We start from the raw sequence: 24,080 nt of genomic DNA, 5'->3' as shown, positions 1-24,080 counted from the left end.
AACTATCACAGCTAAAATAATGCAAACACAGAGTAATTACATTTCCATTTTCAAGGTCTCCACATTTTATTAGAAAATGTCCCTTGTGTGGAACAGATTCGAACTAAAAATATTTTTGTCCACCATGTTTACCTTGACCAGTTAAATGTAAATAATTTTTAAAAGGTCAAGGTCTCTAGGCATTGTCACTTGGACATCGTTTTATTGAAATAACTACATGAATGTTTTAAATTCATTTCATGATTTGCCTTTTAAACTACTTTAAATAATTCTTAATGTAAATGTAGAAACAATACAAAATTCTTTTTAAAACATTAAGATAGAAAGACTTCTCTTTTTATAGTCATCTGACAGAGGGTGGCCTTGACCTCTGAAGAATATGGTAAATTTCAGTGTTTAATGAACATGAATCTAAATTGATTCTGCAGTAAAATAGCCGATATTTTAATTCACAGAGGATTTCCCTGAATACCATTTTTACGCAAATGTTTGGTAACTCTATGTTAACACGAAGTATTATCATAGAAATATCAGCTTATTACACGGAACCCAGGAACTGCTTGCAGACTAAAACATTAAGTTTGTTCTTTTCCCATTTTCAATTACTCTCAGATTTCATGCCATTATTATATTGCCCCACTCATAGAACTGCATTGTTTTATAAAGAGTTTTATCATTTAATGAACAAAAGCAATTGTTGGCTGCTCTGTTATCCTCAAACAAAGCAAACACATGCGTGAAAAAGCATATCACTTGATTTAAAACATGTTCCTAGAATCTATAGAAATAGGTGAGCTGGTAAAACTGTATTCTATTATGAAACAGCTGTTTTATTTTTTTTTTTATTAATATTTAAGAGGCCAAAGTGTTCCATGGCGCAAGTTTACTAATTACAGACCAAGCAGGGTAATGGTATAACAATCATAGACACTCCAAAAGCAATTACTGTGAAGTCATTTTAATTTGTGTGTGTGTGGGGGGGGGGGTTAATGTTCATGGGCAAGTGAAAGAGCTAGGTTCACTTTCTGCATAAAATGGCCTTGTACTTATATCAATTAACTATCACACTCTTTTCCATTTCATATATCAAAATAAAGGAGACACTTGGTGCTTTCATTTCCTATAATAAAATTTCTTTTTGAGAATCCAGGCTGGAAAACGGCTTTGAGAAATTGCAATGTTCTTGAAATTTGCAGATAACATGCGTATTTGACTACCTTCAGCAAAGAATTAAAATATGAGCACAGCCCACGATCCAAAAAATAAAACCTGTTTTTTTGATCTTCAGAAACATACCTTTCATAATGTATTTGCATATTCTGGATCAGAGGTTGTGCTCTATATGAAATGTTGAAAAAATACTTTAAATTTTGGCCATTTTCAAAGGAGTTTGCAGGATATGAAGAAAATTACGCATTTTATGACATCATAATGCATTGACTAGAGGGAAAATTACGTCATGATTAATAAATATGTGGTCACCAACACTCCAAATGATAAATACTGCATTTGCAACCTAAACTGAGCCATTTTGATTTTTCAGAAATTCTCAGGGCTAAATAAGGCCCAAAGTGGCTCTTACTCTTTTACTTCTTCATTGGGACATGATTGCATTGGTTACTAGTACTTGTTTTTACAAAAGATTCAATGAATCAATAAAAAAAAAACTGGCAGATGTAGTATTCATTGTGTGATAAGTTATATTGAAATAAAAAACTGTTTTTAAAGGAATTCCAACATAAAAACCGATCTAAGTGATAATGAAATCAGAACGTTTTATTGAAAATTCCCATGGCAACATCGTTCATCGAAATCAAAAACCGATGCACTATTCTATGTATCTTAGTGTAGTCTACTTGTGTGCCAAGTAATATTGAAATCCTCAAACAATGATGATTACTGTAGAAAGAGTAGCGTTTTAAAGGAATTTCTCAGAAAATTCATTTTTATACCATGGCATCACCGTATATGATGTTTTTATGTTGACAAGAACACAACTTCACAACATTTTTTTTTCTCAAAATTTTTTTTAAACCATGGCCACCTTCATCGCAAAGATCCTATTTTATGTATCACATAACCAAGTTATATTGAAATCAGTGTACCGTTTTGAAAAATTGTTTACAGACAGACGGACTGCCAACATAATCTACAAACATTGCCCCCTCCACCCCCCACCCCCTCAAACAATGATGATTTCACAGTAGATGTCATTGTTATACCAAGTATATGATGTTCTTGACAAGAACACAACTTCACAACCTTTTTTTTTTCAAAATTTTAAATTCCAACTTCATGGCAAAGTCCTCTGACACATAACCACAGTGTACCAGCTGCAGATTTAGGACTCAGCTGCTGTTTATGTGTAGGTGTATGATGAAGAAGCCCTCAGACTGGAGACATTATAGAGCTTCATACATCATCACCTGTGTGACAGCCCAACAGGTGAACTAATGTTAAATTATCTCTAAGTAAACACAACCTGAGACAGTTATTTTCACAAGCTTTACATTTATGGTTTCTGTTACACTACAGCTTGACAATTCAATCTCCTATCTCCGTCCACTTCGTACTCTGTGTGTTTGAATTCCAACCTTATGTTCATAGTACAATAAATATTGCAAAAAGGAAACACGGTTATCGGGAATAAAAATGTCATAAATATGATACAGTCACTAAGTTCCAATCATTGTAGTTTTGCTATTGTGGCCAAAGCTTCAGTGATTTTCTCCATTTCAATATTGATTTCATTCATCTGCAAAAACAAAAAGAGAAAATTATGAAAAGATTCTTTTCGACATAAAAAAATATTTGTTTATAACTATTTTTTTTAACACCGCTTTTCCCCTTCATTCATATAACATGTTCAACATGGTTTCTGTAAAATATTTCCAAAACACATTTTTTCATATTTTTTTCTGTTATCATACAATTTTGTTCTTGCTGTAGCTTACCTTCTCGGTGTTTTGAATCCTGACTTTTTCGGGCACTTTCTCTTCATACCCTGGTACTGCAGCAGCCTCCTTTAGCTTGGTCATTTGGGATACAAGCTTTTCTTTCTTACTATCTAACTTCACCTTCTCTTTCTCAAAATCAATCAGACCCTACAAGTATGTCATATTAATAAATTGTAAAGTTTTACACTGGAAATTTAAGACTAAATGCCTAAAACTTTGCATTTTATAGTATTTGTGTCCTCAAGTTGAGTACATCAAATCAACATTTCGATACAATTTAATATTAATGGTGCTTGCAGTGTACAATTTTTATGCCTTTATCATGTTCACTACAGCAACGTATACTCTTTTTATTGTATTGAATATTTGATATCAGTGTTTTATAGCAGTAACTATATGCTGGATTTTAGTGGCTTGCTGCAGTTAACTTCACTAAAACTGATAAAATAGTGCATTGTGCAATACTTAATGGCTGCAGTAAAACCTGCAATTTTATACATTACAAGCTAGGCATTAATAGTTTTGGATTTTGCTGTGTCATGGCTAAATGAACTCAGTGAGGAAAGTCTTTGACCAGAAGCATGAAGAGAAAACAGGGGTAACACTAAACAAATCAAAAATAAAGGGCTCCATTACACTCAAACTGTCTGAACTTGAGATAACGTCAATGACCTTGGATGACCATAGAGGAATGATATCACATTCCTTGACAGTGGGAAGATGACTGAGTATATGAACTGAACAGAATTGTTAACATACAGGAAATAAAACATGGTATTGGTGGTATACATGAATTAACACATGCACAAATTTAGGTAAATGCACAAAAATAAGAATCTTGTTAAAATTAATACCAGTACATGTAGTATGGAAGCAATAGCTTTGCATTCTGAGCATGTGGAAACAGATGAAAATTTTCATATCCTTTGGAATAAGAATGCTACAAGTAGGTAACCATAAGAGGCAGGAAATGTAAAACTCTCTTAATCCATTGCATTGGCAAACATGATAAAAAGAAGGACTCTGTTATGCAGACCTTGAGAAATTCAGTTTGTACTGTCTATCAAGGTCAGAAATAAAGAGTGCTCTTAAAGTAGACCAGTCCAATTAAACAATAACACGAGGTAAGATCAGACAAGTGTGCTAGCTCTGGAACAACATTACTTATGAGATTGACCATGCGCGGATCTAGAGGGGGGGTCGGACCCCCCTGGAATTTGCATGGTTATAAATTCATATGCTAAAGCAAGTAAAACGTGACCTTGGACCCGCCCTGGAAAAGCCAGACCCCCCTGGAAAATGCGGATTTGTGTTAAATTGGAATGAACAGTCAGAGGTTTGGAGCAGGTTTTTGACGTTTGGGCGATTTTTTTTTTTTTTTGCTTGTCAAGAAATTTTTGGGTTGAATTTTTTTTTTTTTGGACTGAGGTGGACCCCCCTGGAAAAAATTTCTGGATCTGCGCCTGTTGACTGTCTACAAGAATATATTGGATTCATATATCTTATCATAAACCAGGTTCATCAACCCTGACTTATTTCCTTAAATGGTCAGTAACAATTCTTATAATTTTTTGTGGAGGTTTCATTTTTGTTGTTATCAATGACTAAAATTAAAAGATTCACTAATATATGTCCTTCACGAAATGTTAAGATATCAATCTGCAGTATAATGCTTCATCTATCATTTGTATTAATCACAAAATCAGATTCCCGTTAACCACTATTTTTCTCTAAAACCATGAAAACTTGACCCCACAAAATAGGTGATTTTACAGAATATTGGCTATTTTCCCAACAATCACATTATGAGAGACATATTTACAAAAAGAAATGATCAAGACCTTGGGTTAAATGATGTCTGCCATATAGCTGGATGTAATTTTTCACCTGTATGACACCAAAATATACCCAGCAGAAACATGTCATGTTTAAAGTCAAAGGAAAAATGAATTAAAAGCTCCCAAGTTTGCTTAGCTTTAACGAGATACAGATAATTTTCACAAATACTGTTATACATGAAAGGCTTAGTAATTCTGAGGATTAAGTGAGGAATGAGGATTTTATGATCCTGAACAAGAGGGAAAATATGATGAACCTTAGTGCCCTGCACATGCTGTAACCAAAGCAACTATCTGTTTAAACTTGGAAAAGGAGTCTAGACTCTGGGATCATACTGTATTTGGCTGTGTATTTTATTTTTCACTTTTGGTAGAGAACTTCTGTTAAATCTAGTACATCTCTTAATATATTTTATTATTGTACATCTCTAAACATCTTTTATAAGAGGATAAGACATACATTCACAACTATGCAGAGTTGTTAGACAGTATTTACCAAATAATGTACATCCCAGATATAATGCAAAATCTAACTCTGTTACTTTTTACAGGAGGTCAGATATGATGAGTTTGGTAACTTTGATTGTGAGGTGATGTGAAAATGTGGTTACATTGAGTGAGATATAAGACTTGTTAACATTGAGTATGAGGTGAGATACGAAGAGCTTGGTTATATGGAGTATGAACTGAGATAAGAATAGCTTGGTTATACTGAGTATGAAGTGAGATAAGACGAGCTGTGTTACACTGAGTACGTAGTGTGATAAGAAGAGCTTTGTTACACTGAGTATGTAGTGAGATAAGAAGAGCTGTGTTACACTGAGTATGTAGTGTGATAAGAAGAGCTTTGTTACACTGAGTATGTAGTGTGATAAGAAGAGCTTTGTTACACTGAGTATGTAGTGAGATAAGAAGAGCTTTGTTACACTGAGTATGTAGTGAGATAAGAAGAGCTTGTTACACTGAGTACGTAGTGTGATAAGAAGAGCTTTGTTACACTGAGTATGTAGTGAGATAAGAAGAGCTGTGTTACACTGAGTATGTAGTGTGATAAGAAGAGCTTTGTTACACTGAGTATGTAGTGAGATAAGAAGAGCTGTGTTACACTGAGTACGTAGTGTGATAAGAAGAGCTTTGTAAAATTGGGTATGAGGTAAGATATGATGAACATGGTTGTATAGAGCTTTAGGTGAGGTATGAAGAGCTTGGTAAAAACACCTGGTGAGATTTGTAGAGCACTGTAACATTGAGTATGAGATGAAATTTGTACAGCATATCTTAAGCATGAGGAGAGATTATGTAGAGCTTGGTTATCTTTAGCATGAGGTGGGGTTTATAGCGATTGGCTACCATGAGTCTTTTGTAAGGTGAGTGTTGCTTGATTACCTCAAGCATGAGGTGGGGTAGATAGCTCTTGTTTACTGTCTTCTGTGAAGTAACTGTTGATTTATTACTTAAGCATGGGTGGAGATATGTATTGCTAGATTACCTTAAGCATGAGGTAAGTCTGGCAATTGATTGAGACACTTTGTATGGCACATCCCTCAGGTGGCTCCTGATTGGTCAATACATGGACAGCACTGGAACTGGTCGAGGCCTGAATGAGGGTCTCATGTGGCCTCACTATATCAGCTGTCTGCTCATCTGTACACTTGATGAACACTGAAAATCAAATTTTGGGAAATCGTCGATTTCAAAATGTGTTTCAAAAATGTAAACAAACATTTTCACGTCTCTTCCATCAGCGCATACATTCATGTGTCTGTGAGTGTAACGAACAACAACTCTGCATGGGAGATTGATGTAGTATATACCAATATTTTTTCCTGAGTTTTCTTCTTATTCCATAGAGAGTTAGTATATTAAAAATAATTTACTGATTGCTCAGTGTGCACAGTTTCACATTTCTGATATACATGTAGTTATGGAATTCCTGCACATTATCCACCTTCAATGTTTAATTTATTTGAATGGTTTACCTTCAGCTTTATCTTTCCCTGTCAGAAGATAATCAGATCTTGTAGAACGTAGAGATTTTATTATACTCTGTAGAAACTCCACCTCCCCCTCCACTTTATTGTTTCTGAAGGAAAACTACAAAACAAAAAGTCAGCAATCCTCACTATGTCATATGAAGCTTAGGTTCATTACAAATTGACATCATGAATATCTCATATGAGCAACGGAGTCAAGTTTTTAAAAATGTAACCAAACTAAGTATGATAAAATTATTTCCTATTGATAGATAGAAACTAACTCTAAATGATTTACATGAGCTTATCTCATTTCACCAATTTCCTAGATTGATATTTTACCTGTTTGACCTCTGGGTATGAGGTTACACACAGACTCGGTGGACAGTTCTCTGTTCTCCGTGGTAACCGCTGGTAGAGCTCTTCTGTGATGAAGGGCATAAAAGGATGCAGTAGTCTTAAGCCTGCGTCCAAGCATGTGTACAGGATATTTCTAGTAACATTCTTAGCTTCCTCGTCTGTACCATAAATAACTGGCTTCATGTACTCCTGTCAAATGGAAGACAAGTTCAATGGCATATGTATTCTTCCTTACATTATTTATTATTATGCTCTTCATGAATCATCTTTAAAAATTCTTCATGGTGAGTTAGTCACAACTACATAGAGATCTTTTTTTCACATAAGCATAACTTGAAAATGTTACCTAACCAAGTACTAGTAGGTGAATTAACATACAAACTTATCTACTCTTTGTGAAAGTTAATCTACATACAGGCACAACACTAGTGAATTATTTGTTTTTTTCATGTACCTATCTTAGATCATTCAACCATTGAAACATACAAATAAATGCACTGTACATATACTTACAAGATACCAGTCACAGAGTTCGTAAAGCCAGAAGTTATAGCAGGCTGTGGTGGCACACTGGAAGTCATAGGTTTCAAATCCTGTGTTGGCTAACGTTACAGCTACACTGAGTCGACTCAGGATCCACAGGTCCATTTCCTTCTCTTTACCACTAAACTGTAAAAAAAAAAAAAACTATATTAAATATCTTCAAATGTAGACTTAATTTGGATATTCTGAAATTCATAGGAGGGAAGAAAATTTCAACAGGAGAAATGCAAACGTACCTGAAATGATGCGTCTGGTTTGAAGTCCTGTCCTAGTGCTGTTAAGGAGAACTTGGTGGCATTCCACAGTTTATTGCAGAAAAACCTGTAGCCTTGTACACGAAGGACATCTAGGTTTATGTCTCGACCTGAAAGGAAATGTTTTGGTACTTTTATTAAATTAAACATAATTTTTGTTTTAGGAAAACAATATGTTGGTTATGTGCATACTTAAATTATATATATAGCCCAATAAATAAACAACCTACAATCCTACTTACATCTTTTTAGAGTATTCTTAATATCACCAAGGTATATTTGACTTAAATTTCAGTATTTGCATTTATTTGATTTTAGTGCCTTCTGTGTTTATAACACATGTATTTACAGGACCAATAATGTACCTTGTGAAGTGTAGGCCACCAAAGCAAATCTAAGTGCATCTGTTCCACATTCTGGTATACCCTGTGGATAATCTGCTTTCTGTTCCAATAAAAGTACGAAAGTTTCATCAAACAATTACATAAACACTTTTTTCACAATATAAATTAACAAAAGCTAGCAAATGCTAGAAAATGTCATAGGAATGAATTTACTGTAAGAAATGTAATTTAAAAAGATTTGGGATTTGAAAGTCTATGTCCACTTAGAGGATGTCACAAGTCCTGTTTCATCCCTGGCCAATTTGTCAGTAAAATTATTGTTACCATAATTAATACAGTTTTCTTTGTTGCATTCCTTATGCTATATGCAGTTGATAAATTGCATATAAAGAAAGTATTAAAACAGTATTGCAAATGACGTAACATTTCATCAAACTGTCTTCAGCAGTTGTATCTGCAGCAAACTTTGATTAAGGACTCACAATTTCCCAATTATTGTAAAACAGGCCCTAGTATACAAATTCAATGGCAAATATTTATCCTTGAAACAGAATTACAATATAAATGTGAACCCCACCTCAGATTGAAAATGACAGAAAAGGTCTTATTGGGACAGAAAAATTGTATCATTAAACCCTAATGATTTTATCCTCAAATGTTCACACCTGTCCTGCCTTTGCTTTTTCTATTTCTTTATCTTCCAGATTACCATCAAGTAACCGCTGATGTAGGTCCTGAAATGAACAAAAAGATTACATGTCTCAAAACAAGTCTTTACATTTAGTTTTTTTTTAACTTTCTCCCTTTAATTTAAATGTACAATAGTTTTCGGTTTCACTTTTAAAGAATTTTCCAAAGCAATGGTTGAAATCAGAATTTCAAATGGCTGGTTGAAATATTTTGTTAGTGTGAAAAGGCAATGACAACAGAGATAATAAAAAAAAATTTTCATGCAGCAATAATTAAAGTGTATAGTTTTGTTTCTAGTTAGCCAAAGAAATTAATCTGTAGTTCTTCATTTAATTATAATGAATTCAGCTTAGTATCTATGGGTAAATTCTCTACAACTCATTTCATTTCAAAATAAAAGGAGGGACATCAAATATATAGATTTATAAATCTGAACTTTTTGTACCAGAGACAGAGAAAATAATCTCTCACCTCTAATGTGATTCCGTAGATGACATCTAGAGGGTCTATCACATTACCAAGAGACTTGGACATCTTTCTGCCATGAGCATCCCTAACCATTGCGTGTAGGTACACCTGCATGGACAAAATACACAATTTTATGAATAATACAAGTAGCAGTTTAAGAATTAATACTTACATTTTTACACAAAGTTTATGAGAGTTTTGGCACTTTCAGCCAGAGGGATGATGACTACTTGCCTCTTTGAATGGTAATTTCCCCATCAGCTGCTGTCCCATCATCACCATCCTGGCAACCCAGAAAAAGAGAATGTCATGTCCTGTCTCCAGTAGAGTGCCAGGATAAAACACCTCAAGGTCTGGGGTCTGTAAAGAAATTATCCCAGGGATAAGACAAATATAAATAAAGATAATTGAAACTGAAACCCTGTATTATATTTTTATTTTTCTTTTGGTTTTAAAGTCCACAAAATTAAAATGACAATTTCAGACCCTTCATTACATTTCCCATTTATATCATAAATATTTTACCTGGTCAGGCCATCCAAATATGGAGAAGGGAAATATACCAGAAGAAAACCATGTGTCCAGCACATCTTCATCTATAATCAATGATTTTAACAAAATAAATTCTTGCTTCACTATTAATAGCAACATTTGGATTTTTTTGATGAGAAAATTGAGCATACCTTGCATCAGCGAAATTTTGTCCCTGGAGACATTAAATCTGGCAGCAGCCTTGTCTTTGGCCTCTTCTTCACTTCTGCCAGACACCCAATATTTATCATCTACATCCTAATAATACAGAATAGGGTAACATTAAAAGACACCCAATATTTATCATCTATTCATCATCCTAATAATACAGAATAGGGTCATACAGATTGGGGTAATATTAGTAAATACCAAGTATTTCTCCTCTTAATCCTAGTAAAATGGGATGACATTAGTGTACACCCAGTATCTATCACCTACTTAGAAACAAACAGTTCTCAAAGAATCAATAAATAAAACAAATAAACAGGGATAATGTTTTCCCTCCCTTCTATATCCAGGATTTAAAAACTTCTTCAATTTAAAAACTTAGAATTCATCAATGCTTAAGTTAGCGCATCTCTCTAAAACACTAGCAACCATCCTCTTCCTCAAACACTAGCAACCATCCTCTTCCTAAATCAATACCCCACATAGCTTAGTTTACACAGATACTTACTAATCCTGGTGGTACGTGCTCATCATCTACTTTCACAAAATAAGCAGGAATACGATGTCCCCACCATAGCTGTCTAGATATACACCAATCTCTGTAAAATAGAAAGGAAAACTGTACTCACAAGTAAAAAGACATTTCATTGTTATAACTACATGTATATACTAAAATGTTAATTTTTTTTTTATCATATGTACTGTGTAGCAATTTAAAATGCTCACTAAATAAATATCCCATGGTGCCCCAATAGGTAATCAGCACATTTTTTATCGTACTGGTTCCTGTATTTACCTGTTGTTTTCTAACCAGTTGTACCATGTTTTCTCCCTTCCATGTTACATCTCAACCTGTTAATTATTACAATTCATCACGTTGTCTTCTTCTCTCACAACCTAATCAGGAAAAAAAAACAAGCATTTCAAATTGTCTGTAGATTCATAAATATATTTAATGTTAGAATATGCAAATTTCATTTGAAATTTCAACATTACTGCTACATATATTACATTTTTTTAAACTAAAAAAAAAACAGACTCTGAGGCAGAAAACAATGCAATGATTTTTTTAAAAATGTTTATTTGTACCTTAACAGCGTCCTGAGACATTTTCTCCATCTTCACGTACCACTGAGGTTTCAGCAATGGCTCTATGATGTCCTTTGATCGACTGTAATTATACAGAAGAGTTTTTAAATATTAACCTTTTAATGCATGTGTTGTGTCTCTACCTCATCAAATAATAAATCATTTCAACGTCATATACTGTATTTATGCAAAATCAAATAATTTGAAATTTGAGTTAAATGGATCGAGTACAAAATATCAAAGTACCTGCATGTTGGTACAACCATGGGGTTTTCCTTTGTTTCTATATATAGACCTATCTTTTTCAGAGCCTCTAATACAGCTTTCCTGGCATGGAATCTTTTCATACCCTGATGAAAACAAAATAAATAAATTCAAGGTGGGAAAAAAGTAATGGGTAGGATATTATATATTTATTAGTGTTTCCTTGAGGATTTTATCGAAATACTGTACCGTGCATTTCATTTTGTTTCAAATCATTTTTTTTTCAAAATTTTCTTACAGAAAATTACCGGTAGTTTTTAAAGTAGCTGATATAATATTAATTTAACCACAATGCTTATTTGGAAATACACTATTTTTTTTAAATTTTAGAATATATAAGCCTATCTGTTTTTCCAGACTTACAGAGAATTCTCCACAGTTATTTGTGATATTCCCATTGTCATCTATGATGGTGATGAAAGGCAGGCCATGTCTCACACCAACTTCATAATCATTTGCGTCATGGGCAGGTGTGATCTTCACAGCCCCTAGAGTTAACAAAATTCCCAATTCCATTAACTACATAAGTCAGAATATCAAAGACGTGCATAAATATAGAAACTTTTAACACTAGTTTTTACTTCAACTGTATGTTCATTGGAAATTCCATCAGATACATGAAGACAGATTCAAGGATTTCACATGCTCTAACCTAATGTTTTTGATATTGTAAAAAATATTAAAATGACAAGTTGCTGTAATTATTTGAAGTGAAAACAAATTAACCTGTTCCAAATGACATATCCACAAAGTCGTCCTGGACTATAGGCATTACTCTGTCTACCAAGGGGTGCCTGACAGATTTTCCGTGTAAATGTTTGTAACGATCGTCATCTGGATGTATGGCCACAGCGGTATCTCCTAACATTGTCTCAATACGAGTTGTGGCTACAATTATCTTCTCATCTGGTAAAAATCAACAAATGTTTGCTATTAAATGGAATTTATTAAGAAATAGCATGGTGAACATGGGAAAAAATAAAATATTTTAACTTTAACTAACCATGAGATCTACCAGTATATCAATACAATTATCAAAATAACACTTTTTGTGACAGAACAAATTGATGCAAATTTTCTGAAATAAAGCCGAAAGGAAAAATAACTGCAATTTCAATTTTTTTCTTTTAAATTTCTGATTGACCTAGTTAAAGATAACTTGATTCCTTGATTACCTGTTCCTTCTACTGGGTAGGCAAATGACACGAGGACTCCAAATTCTACTTTCTCTTTGTACCCTGGTACAGCAAGCATGGTCCTTCCTGTCAGTTCTTTCTTATCCACCTAAAGTAAATAATTAAGTATTTTAAAAATAAGAATCTACAAACATCATCCATAAAAGTGAAAAATGATTTGAAATATATTTTTTAATGAATTCATCGATTTGAAAGAGTAGAACGACAACTTACTTCAATGTCAGAAATGGCTGAATTAAGAGCACATGACCAGTTGACCAGTCGCACACTTCTATAGATTAGTCCGTCATCATGCAAACGGATAAAAGCCTCTGTTACAGCTCTGTAGAGTTTCTACAATTTAACCAATTAGCATGAAATTTGATTTGTTTTGGATGTGATGTACCAAAAAACATATTTTATATGCAATTACAAGATCTTGTTTGTATCACCACTAATTAGTATTTACCGGCTCCATGGTAAAGCAGGCTCTGTCCCAGTCATAAGATCCTCCTAATTTCTTTAGCTGGTGATAAATCCTGTCTCCTTTCCTAAATTACAATGATAAATCATATTTCTGTCAAAGACTGTAACAGAGAGTAAACTATACCAAATAATTCACACAGAAATTATTTTGAAGACTGCGCTTACTCATTTTTCCACTTCCACACATGTTCCACGAATGCCTCTCTTCCCAGATCATGTCTAGACTTTCCCATTTCCCGTTTTAATTTTTTCTCCACGACGACCTGCGTGGCAATACCAGCATGATCACATCCAGGGTTCCACAAAACTGTTTTCCCCTTCATTCTATGCCTAAATAAAAAATAAATAGATTATCAGTTATATAAATGTTGAAGAAAAATATTTTGAGGACTTTCATTAAAGAAATACCGGTATTATCTTTTAAATTTTCATAAATTCATCAGATAATATCATTTATACCATCTAGCAATACAATCCTCTACAGCATTTGTTAGGGCATGTCCAAGATGTAGGGACCCTGTGACATTAGGGGGTGGAATAACCATCATGAATTTCTCTTCATCTTTCAACTTTGTCAAGTCTTTCCCCTTGGAAAATAAACAATATTTACCTGTTTTCATATGCTGACAGCAACATAAAACATATGAAATAAATTCATTCATTCAACAAATCCTTTACCTTGAACTTGATGACACTAAGAAAATGGAATTCAGATATTCTAGGATTAAAGATATTTAGTGTTAAATTCATCAAGGATAAGGGGTTGAGACTTCCAACTGATTTCCACAAATGGTATTCAAGATGTTGATGTTTAAAATACCAAGTTGAACTGTACTTATTAGTTATTCAGTTGTACTTCATTCATGACATTTTCAAGAAGAGGAAGTCTAGTCTAATTGTCTTACCCCATACTCTGGTTTGGAATTCTAGTCTCATTATCTTACCCCGTACTCTGGTTTGGGATTCTAACCTTATTGTCTTAACTCTTAACCCATACTGTGGTCTGGGATTCTAGTCTTATTATCATACTCCATACTGTGGTTTGGGATTCTAGTCTTATTATCATACTCAATACTGTGGTTTGGGATTCTAGTCTTATTATCATACCCCATACTCTGGTTTGGGATTCTAATCTTATTATCATACCCCATACTGTGGTTTGGGATTCTAATCTTATTACCGTACCCCATACTGTGGTTTGGGATTCTAATCTTATTATCATACTCCATACAGTGGTTTGGGATTCTAATCTTATTACCATACCCCATACTGTGGTTTGGGATTCTAGTCTTATTATCATACTCCATACTGTGGTTTGGGATTCTAATCTTATCATATCCCATACTGTGGTTTGGGATTCTAGTCTTATCATACCCCATACTCTGGTTTGGGATTCTAGTCTTATTATCTTACCCCATACTCTGGTTTGGGATTCTAGTCTTATTATCTTACCCCATACTCTGGTTTGGGATTCTAGTCTTATTATCATACTCTGGTTTGGGATTCTGGTCTTATTGTCTTACCCTGTACTCTGGTTTGGGATTCTACTCTTATTATCTTACCCTGTACTCTGGTTTGGGATTCTAGTCATATTATTTTACCCCATACAGTATAATCCCTATTAACCGCCCCATGCGCTTAGAAAATTGCAAACATAGGTAATCAGATTACAGAGCTCACCTCAAAGAATGTTGTCTTTAAATAAGGCAAAGTCACACAATTAACCAACAAAAAGTGTACATTCCAAAATAAAGATATTTAATATGCAATTTTGATCTGATACTTTGAAATAGACATATATAAAAAATCCAAACTAGTTCTTCATGAAAATGTAATTAAAATCCAAGCATCTAAAGCAAATTTGAGAGTTTTCAACCCTTGATGCATCATTTGTGCAAGTTTGGTTTATACAATGTTATACATGGATAAGCCTTATAGTTTTTTGGTAATAGACCTGCACCCATAACTTTTACCTGGTCCATTATCTAAAAAATGTATGTCGAATTCAGCATCCGAAGCAAGTCCATTAGTGTGCATCCTAAGATGTATCGTCCATGCAAGTTTGCTCATTATAGGGCTCATAGTTAATTGGAAATGAAACCTGCAAACTAACCTTTTCACTCAGATTCAGCATCCGAAGCAAGCCTGGTAGTATGCATCCTTAGATGTATCATCCATGCAAGTTTGGTCATTAAACAACTCACAGTTACTTGGAAACGAATCATGCACCAAAAACTTTAACCTGTTCACTCAACCGGAAAATGTGGGTCAGATTCAGCATCCGAAGCAAGCCTGGTAGTACGCATCCTTAGATGTATCATCCATGCAAGTTTGCTCATTATAGTGCTCATAGTTACTTGAAAATGAGACCTGCACCAAAAACTTCAACCTGTTCATTCAACCAGAAAATTTAGGTCAGATTCAGCATCCGAAGCAAGCCTGGTAGTATGCATCCTTAGATGTATCATCCATGCAAGTTTGGTCAACATAGGGCTTATAGTTCCTTGGAAATGAGACGGGGAGACCCACACCAAAAACTGCACCAAAAATGTTAACCTGCTCCAAAAACATTAACCTGGTCATTCCTTTGCTGAAATTGCAGCATCTGAAACCTTGACTGGTACAATGAAACACACTAGAAGCATCTTCCATGCAAGTCTAAACAATATAGGACACAGAAGTATTTAAAAAGAAAACTGCTCCAAACAAGAGGCCCAGGGGCCACATCGCTCACCTGAGCAATTGGCTAGGAAAAAGCACACATCAGATTCTGCGGGGGGGGGGGGGGGGGGGGCTTGATTTTAACCCCCAGGGGGTCATGATTTGAACAAACTAGAATCTACACTACCTGAGAATGATTCCCTATACATATCACTAAACATGGCTTTGAAGTACTTGAAAAGAAGATTTTAAAATGTTTCCCTATATATTCCTATGTAAAACTTTTATTGGCCAGTTGGCCCCACCCTACCCCCGGGGGGTCATGATTTGAACAAATTTGAATCTAGACTACCTGTGGATGATTCCACAGGAGTTTCCTCTTTCCTGTCTTGATGGTTCTTGAGAAGAAAATTTTTCCTATACATTCCTATGTAAAACTTTAATCGGCAATTTTGGCCCCATCCTACCCCCGGGGGTCATGATTTGAACAAACTTGAATCTACACTACCTGAGGATGATGCCACATGAGTTTCATCTTTCCTGGCCCAGTGGTTCTTGAGAAGAAAATTTTTAAAGATTTTTTTCTATATTCCTATGTAAAACTTTGATCGGCCATTTTGGCCCCACCCTACCCCCAGGGGTCATGATTTGAACAAACTTGAATCTAAACTACCTGAGGATGATTCCACATGAGTTTCATCTTTCCAGGCGCAGTGGTTCTTGAGAAGAAGATTTTTAAAGATTTTTCCTATATATTCCTATGTAAAACTTTGATCGGCCATTTTGGCCCCACCCTACCCCCAGGGGTCATGATTTGAACAAACTTGAATCTATACTACCTGAGGATGATTCCACATGAGTTTCAACTTTTCTGGACCAGTGGTTCTTGAAAAGAAGAGTTTTAAAGATTTTTCCTATATATTCCTATGTAAAACTTTGATCGGCCTTTTTGGCCCCACCCTACCCCCGGGGGTCATGATTTGAACAAACTTGAATCTATACTACCTGAGGATGATTTTACATGAGTTTCATCTTTCCTGGCCCAGTGGTTCTTGAGAAGAAGATTTTTTTAAAATGCCATTAATTTTTCTCTAATTCATAATTATCTCCCCTTCGAAAAGGGTGTGGCCCTTCATTTGAACAAACTTGAATGCCCTTTACCCAAGGATACTTTGTAGCTAGTTTGGTTGAAATTGGCCCAGTGGTTCTTGAGAAGAAGATGAAAATGTGAAAAGTTTACAACAACGACAACAACAACGACGACGACACCGACAACGACAGACAACGGACAAATTTTGATCAGAAAAGCTCACTTGAGCCTTTGGCTCAGGTGAGCTAAAAACTTAACCTTAACCTGGGACGCCGACACCGACGCCGAGGGTATTACATAAGCTCCCCCAACTTCGTTGAGGTGAGCTAAAAAGGGGGCGGTTATTTTAATATTCTCCACATAATATTTAATGTCATTTTTTAACTTAAAATAATTCAAAGAACCACTAAAATTATGTTGCACTATACTTTAAGAGAAGATAATCCACCCAAATTATGCTACATGATTAATTTTCCACCGAGAAAGTGGATAATAGACAAGTTACATTTTCATTTTCTTCAAATTTTGGCAGACTTTTGATACGATTCTAGATGATTTTAATCACTGTACAGTGGGCCCTTATTTTCTGATAATAGAAATCAAAGTACTGAAAGTACTGAAAAGCGGTTAGCATGCTTTCATCTAATATGTACCGAAAAAGTGCATAAAATGATGATATTTAAATATGCATATCTTTGTCCAATGTCATCAGAGAAGAAAAACCCAGACATTCCGTTTTTGTAATACTTTACTCAATAGTTAAACCAATAACATTCCAAACTGATGTCACAGATGGATGCAATCTAATTAAAATTAGATGTTCCGAATCCGCTACTGCTTCTCAAACATCTAACAACATCCTATTTGGGGTCATGTAAGAGTGAATCTTCGATTAGGCAAAGAAAATGGTTCCTCCGAAATCCTGGCTAATAGTTCAGATGGGTTTCTTGTTTTCACCACCCAACCAAAACACCCGAGGAGTTTTGTAGTAAAAAGATATGCATTGCAAAAGTTGTGTTATGGATGACGTGTGGGGTATCTTGTATAGTTTGTGCTCTTTCGTTTGATTATTCACGTTTAGATGCCAGAATGCAGAAGATACAAGAAATTTATTCCAAAATTACTTTAATTCAACGTAAGACAGTATCAATAATGATGATATGTAGCCGTGGAATTAATTTGAGAACTGTTTACCGAGGCTTGAATCTACATGGCCAAAGTGTTTGTGTTTACTTGTACATGTATTCATAATTGAAAGGTCGCTCTGATGTGACCCCGAATGGGATGTTAGATGTTTCAGAAGCGGTAGCGGATTTGGAACATTTAAATAAATTTTAATAAGATTGAAATGCATGTTTCAAAATTTAAACATGAGATTTCTTCAGTTTGAAAGACAGGAAGTGCATTTTTAAAAATTCTCTCTTGATGGCATCCAATTGTTCTCTGGATAAAAAAAAATTATGTTGATGTTGAAAATTTCATTGTCTTTTATTCTCTATTGAATCTGAAATTAGGTAATTGTAAAGCCTACTATAACAAACAACTAAAAAAATGACAAGTTAAATTCTTTAGATTAATGGATTTTGAGTAGTGTAGATCTACAGCTGGCTAGTCAGAGAAAAAAGGATGGCTGAGGAGAGACTTTGTAAATGAATTGATATCAGAGAGATTCAGTTGTGTAGGCTCATCGCGGCAATATAATTAACCTGTCAACGAGGGATGCTTACTTTTTCTAGGCAACGGATCCCACCTCTTGAACTTTCAGGAGTCAGCTTTTCTTCTAAAATCGATCATTCTGTATTTTGATACAGATACTGAATACTTCCTTTAGAAATATTATAAACTTCTACTTCTACGGGAAGACTGGCGAGTAAACAAGATTATCAAGCTTTATGAAATATATTTTATTGACTTTTCAAACAAGTAAATGTTCGAATAAAGTAAATGGTATATGAGAATCATTTGAAAGAAGTCTTGCACAATATAAGGCACAATATCTAGATAAGGACATATAAGGTGTTTTTATCATATACTCTTCATGCAATATTGTTCTCAAATAAAACATGAAAAAGAAATTTATGTAATCAATCAATACTATTATTTAAAAATTCAAATGTACATTAAAAATCAGTGTAACTTAAGAAGTTATCAGTGTCACTTTCTTCAATATGTCGGTTAAACAATATACACTGATTTCTTTTCTATCAATGTGCCTCTAAACACCTGTATTTTAATTTTATTCTTCTCAAACGTTTAAAACAATAATCGACAAATTGGACAAATTCAAATTTTAAAAGTATTTTCACAGCTAATAATACGTTCCCTAGGAATTGATCAAATTTTCAAAACTTATAAATAAGAATTAAGTATATATTTTAAATTTTTGCTAATTGCCAAAATTTTTCATACCTCATTCTTCTGTGAAAATAATATCGGTTGATTTTTAGATGAGGATCACAATGCTGATTAAAATTAATATATATTTCTCCATTTTTTTTTTCAAAATTGATTTTACTACTTTAAGTGCTCCATTATTTTTTACAAAACTAATAGTAAGTAATCCCTTATGATCGATTGTTATAAATTATCAAAGACGGAGTAGAGAATTTATCCCTGGGAGCAGAGCTTTTATAATCTGTTTATTAGACAGAGAAGAAAAGAGAAGAAAAACAAACGTTTCATAGTGGAGGTAACCCTATTGTTTCCATAAAACGTTACAAAAAGTGTAAAACTTACAGATGCGTTCGGTGTTTTTATAAAAGCGATTTTCAGGTATTAACTTAATAAATGGTGTTTCTTAATACTTTGGCAAGGAAAATCAAACTCGATCGAGAGATTTGCTGATGTTTTGCAGTCTGTAATAACCTCCAACCTGCTGTATAATAAACTTTCAAAAATAAACTAACAGTTGCCAGAAATCGCGATCGCGCGATACACATGTAATAAGGACCAAATTCTCAGTTCTTAAAAGTAAGTGTTGTAAGTATATTGTCAATGCTTTGGTAAATATACTAATAAGAATTCGATATAATCGTTATAATAGCCACTCTTCATACACAGCATATACTTCGTTAGTACGAAGTGATATACTGTAGTAGGGGCTGGCTTTAATCAGACTTCACAGCATATTGTCAATCTCTAACCAGGGGGCGTATTACGCCGACAGTATACAAATCATTTGCTGAAGTTACCGTTGTCGATAGGTAGGTCCTTGTGGAAGTTTCCGGTTTTGGTTGCAGAAGGATAAGGTTACGAGCGATAAAGCGATGCCGATAGGTAGCGCCTTATGGAGGTTTCCGGTTGCCGACACATGCCATATAGCGGCTAGCGAAGCTAACCGCTTAAAAAGACATAATGGGGCGCTTTTAGGGGCAGGGGCGGTTAATAGGGATTATACAGTACTCTGGTTTGGGATTCTGGTCTTATTGTCTTACCCCGTACTCTGGTTTGGGATTCTACTCTTATTATCATACTCCATACTCTGGTTTGGGATTCTGGTCTTATTTTCTTACCCCATACTCTAGTTTGGGATTCTTATCTTATTGTCTTACCCCATACTCTGGTTTGAAGAATCCTGACTGGACCCACCAATCATACCAGGCAGCCTCCACATACTGGGGACTGTAAGCATCAGGCATGGAGGAGTGGACATCTAAAATACACGAAGAATGAAAATAAGGAGAAAATATATGGATATAACGAACAGTATTCTAGCTCAAAAGTCCATTCAAACAATACAATCAGTAAAAGAGCAAACAAGGACCTCTAAAACATCAAAGGTGGGATCAGGTGCCCTGGAGGAGTGAGCATCCCCTGCTGATCAATTATAAGGGAATAAGTACAATTAATTTGGTCACAACACCTGAAATATTTGTTTTATATGGTGTCTCAAGGTGACTTTTGGATAATTTCTCTCAGCGGCATCATAAAAGTTATCGTTTTTCTGTGTATCTTAACTATACATGACAAAATTCAAAAGTTCTTGTTTCATAAAATAAATAGCATGTCTACATACCACTGTTTACCACATAGAATACTAATGACATTCCTGTATCATTTTGATTTGATTGATTTGACATGTTGTTGACTTACCTTTCTTTTCCCCAGGTTTTGTTGGGATATCATATGTCACTTTCACTTTCTCTTTCCCAGAATCTTTCTTTTTCTTGTTAGAGAAACATAAAAAGATTCAATATATTTTTAATGGCAATCAAATTTTAAACATGTTCAACTACACTGTCAATCTACTGAGGGGCTGTGTAGCACAGCAATCTTTGGTCAGGTTGGGCACACACCGCCAAATGGTCATTAACCCCCTTTTGGTAGTCAATCGCCCATATCGGCGTCTTTATTAACGTACCAAATGGTGGTCTTTTTTATTCAAATCCAATTTTCATTGAAATAAAGCAAAAGCGCATTTACTTAGGCATTGGGGAATTTTAATTAACATATTCCTCGCACATTTAATAACATTTAGTCAATTTTCCATGTGGAATTTCTGTGGAACTTCGTAGAAACGAAACCCACAGATGTTTGTGACAGCGGAACTATTTGCTCAAACAATACCAAAAAATATATTCTTGTGTATAGTTCGGTAAAAAATACATTTAGACAAGTGATATTAGTCTAGAGAAGTAACTTTTCGAATGATCCTTCAATCTGCGTCTATATAAATCTGTATAAAATCCCGTTAAAAACGGGCTCCTTGTATCTTACTCGTATGGTGGACACTTCTTGCCATAATATTCATTTTTTCTACATTTGAAGGTAACATTTATTCTTTATTTTCTTTTAGGATGAAGTTACGATTTCTGTGTGACCCTTTGTGGTTTAGTATGCATATCTATGATGTATCTACTATATTTATTGAATATTTTTGAATAAAAGATTTACAAAGTGACAGTTACAATTATTCTTGTTTTTATTCCAAGATTATTGTTTTCGAACGATTATTTTATCAAGAATTCACTGCATATCCTATTTTTATAAAGAATAAAGCCATTGCATACGAAATAAACGAATCAAAAGCAAATTTTTACCCTTCCTCAAATTTTACTTTTTGAAACTTAACACTAATGGGCCTCCGTAGTTAAATCAGTCTTTTGACACAAGTTCGGAAGAGATCGTGATTTTTTATTGGTTTATATAATTGATCGGTTGCCCGGATGACAGAAATATGAAGATATAAACATGATTGATAGGTGCAACTACGCGCGAGATGGAGGAAATTTTTCTTTTTAAGTTAAAACACAGAAACCGCATATTTGTTTACATAGGTGACGATTTTGTCAAATATTTAAAGGACACTGCGCTAAAAAGTCCGCGTTGAAATTTTGATTTCTTTCGTTCAGAGTACAGATAAATATCTATATTTTATTCCCCATGAGTTGAAATTATGCGCCATTTCACGTCATTCCAGAGAAGTGAACAGATCGATTTTTCTCTCCCATTTGGTGGTTAATAAAGACGCCGATATGGGCGAATGACCACCAAACGGGGGTTAAATGACCAATTGGCGGTGTGTGCCCAACCTGTTGGCGTGAACTGACAGATGTAGAACTGTCAATCCAGAAAACACTTCAGAAATATTTTCAAAAACCTCTCTTCATGTGAAATTAAATATTCTTATTACCTCTCCCTCCTTCTTTGTTTGTTGTTTTTGTGCAGCCAGTTTTTCCTGCTTTGCCTGAAACTTTGCCAGCTTTTCTTGCTTGGCTTTCTCTTTCTTCAGTTCCTTCTCACTTTTGACACGTGGTAGAGATTCTCCGTCTCCACCCGCAGTCTGGGGCTGACTATTGTCGCCCGTCTTGTCCGCCATCCTGATGTGATTGTTTATCTACTGTATCAATAAATGATACAAATCAAAATAGGGTTATATAGGCCTAATTATCTATTATTGTTACGCCGTCATTACATCATGATCATCACCGGCACTTTCGTTATGATTTTTTTTAATTTTATGTATGCAGAGCCCGACCTAAAATATTTTTCGCTCACCTGTGCCTACCAACGGTAACATCCTCTGCTGAGAGGAGCTTCTCAATTTTTAAACTGTATCTATCATCCAGTTTTAATCAACTAAGGGTATCATCCTCTGCTGAGAGGAGCTTCTCAATTTTTAAACTGTATCTATCATCCAGTTTTAATCAACTAAGGGTATCGGTTTTAGCCTGGTACCCCTTGAAATATAAGATTTCAAAAGTGATACTTCTAAACAAGAAGGGGTGGGGGGAGAGGGGTTTAACAACAATCAATGCACTGTACATTGTAAGATAAGATAAGATAAGATAAGATTTATTAATACCAATTTGGGGCCCATCAGGGCATACAAGTAATAAGGAAAAAAAAACATACAAGCAGAAATTCAAAATTGATAGCAGTAACTAACAAAAGATAAATGATGTTACAGCAGTTGGGGATTACAACATACATAATCAATATACTGTAAATAAAAGTTTGTTTAAAGTATTTCTATATATTACTCTTTTGTATTTATTTGTTTCTTTGTTTAACATTGCATAATTTGCTATTTCTTATTTTAAAGATATTGATTAAAAAATTACCCAGCTTGATAAGCAACATGTCATCTTCATTAGACATAATCCATAAAAAATTTTCTTTATTTGTTAAAGTATAGAAATTTTTATTACTTTTAGCAATAATATTAAAAAAGTCATCTCTATCATGCTTATATAATGGACATTCAATCAGTGAGTGTATCTCATCTTCCACACAGTTCATGTAGCACATTCTACAAATTCTTTCATTTCTTGCAAGGGTGGTTTGCTCTCCAGCAGAGTTTAGTTTTTTTTCGTACCTTCCACTTTCTATTCTGAGGTTATGTGAACTCACTCTAAATTTGCATATAATTTTTCTTTGTTCAAAATTTTTTAATAATAAATACTTTTCAATTTCAAAACTTCTTTTTATATAGAAATATGTTGTAAGTTTACCCGATAGACAACCATCATCTCTTTGTTTAAACCAATATTGAAGGAAATCTTCTCTAATAATTTTTTTCAGATGTTTCTTTAAGGTTATTAGTTTCATTGATTTACATCTTGACAAATCTATGCCCATTCTGTTACAGAAATATGTTACATTTGAAATATAAATTTTATTTACATTACAACTGTCCAAGATTAATGCTTTCTTTGTATGCACTGTATAACAAAGAGTTTTCAGGCAT

General features: G+C 34.3%; 1 protein-coding gene across 1 annotated transcript; it reads right to left on the bottom strand.

The window, feature by feature from the left end:
* Positions 1-2,491: 2,491 nt before the first annotated feature.
* Positions 2,492-22,727, bottom strand: LOC134233985 (valine--tRNA ligase-like). The gene is given in 27 exon segments (XM_062716039.1): positions 2,492-2,755; positions 2,955-3,104; positions 6,285-6,457; positions 6,775-6,889; positions 7,111-7,317; positions 7,642-7,797; positions 7,908-8,035; positions 8,291-8,369; positions 8,935-9,003; positions 9,431-9,535; positions 9,662-9,787; positions 9,953-10,023; positions 10,111-10,216; positions 10,635-10,725; positions 10,923-10,978; positions 11,186-11,297; positions 11,462-11,565; positions 11,843-11,967; positions 12,206-12,385; positions 12,655-12,763; positions 12,889-13,008; positions 13,124-13,205; positions 13,306-13,470; positions 13,600-13,727; positions 20,443-20,543; positions 20,984-21,056; positions 22,524-22,727. Coding segments are annotated over 27 exon segments (3,186 nt in total). The 5' UTR covers positions 22,710-22,727; the 3' UTR covers positions 2,492-2,686.
* Between the last annotated feature and the right edge of the window lie 1,353 nt (positions 22,728-24,080).

The sequence above is a fragment of the Saccostrea cucullata genome, unplaced genomic scaffold (assembly GCF_032062105.1).
Source record: "Saccostrea cucullata isolate Sc308-1 unplaced genomic scaffold, CSIRO_AGI_Scuc_v1 ctg81, whole genome shotgun sequence".
In the NCBI taxonomy this organism is placed as follows: domain Eukaryota; kingdom Metazoa; phylum Mollusca; class Bivalvia; order Ostreida; family Ostreidae; genus Saccostrea; species Saccostrea cuccullata.
This window is presented reverse-complemented; position numbering and strand designations above follow the sequence as displayed.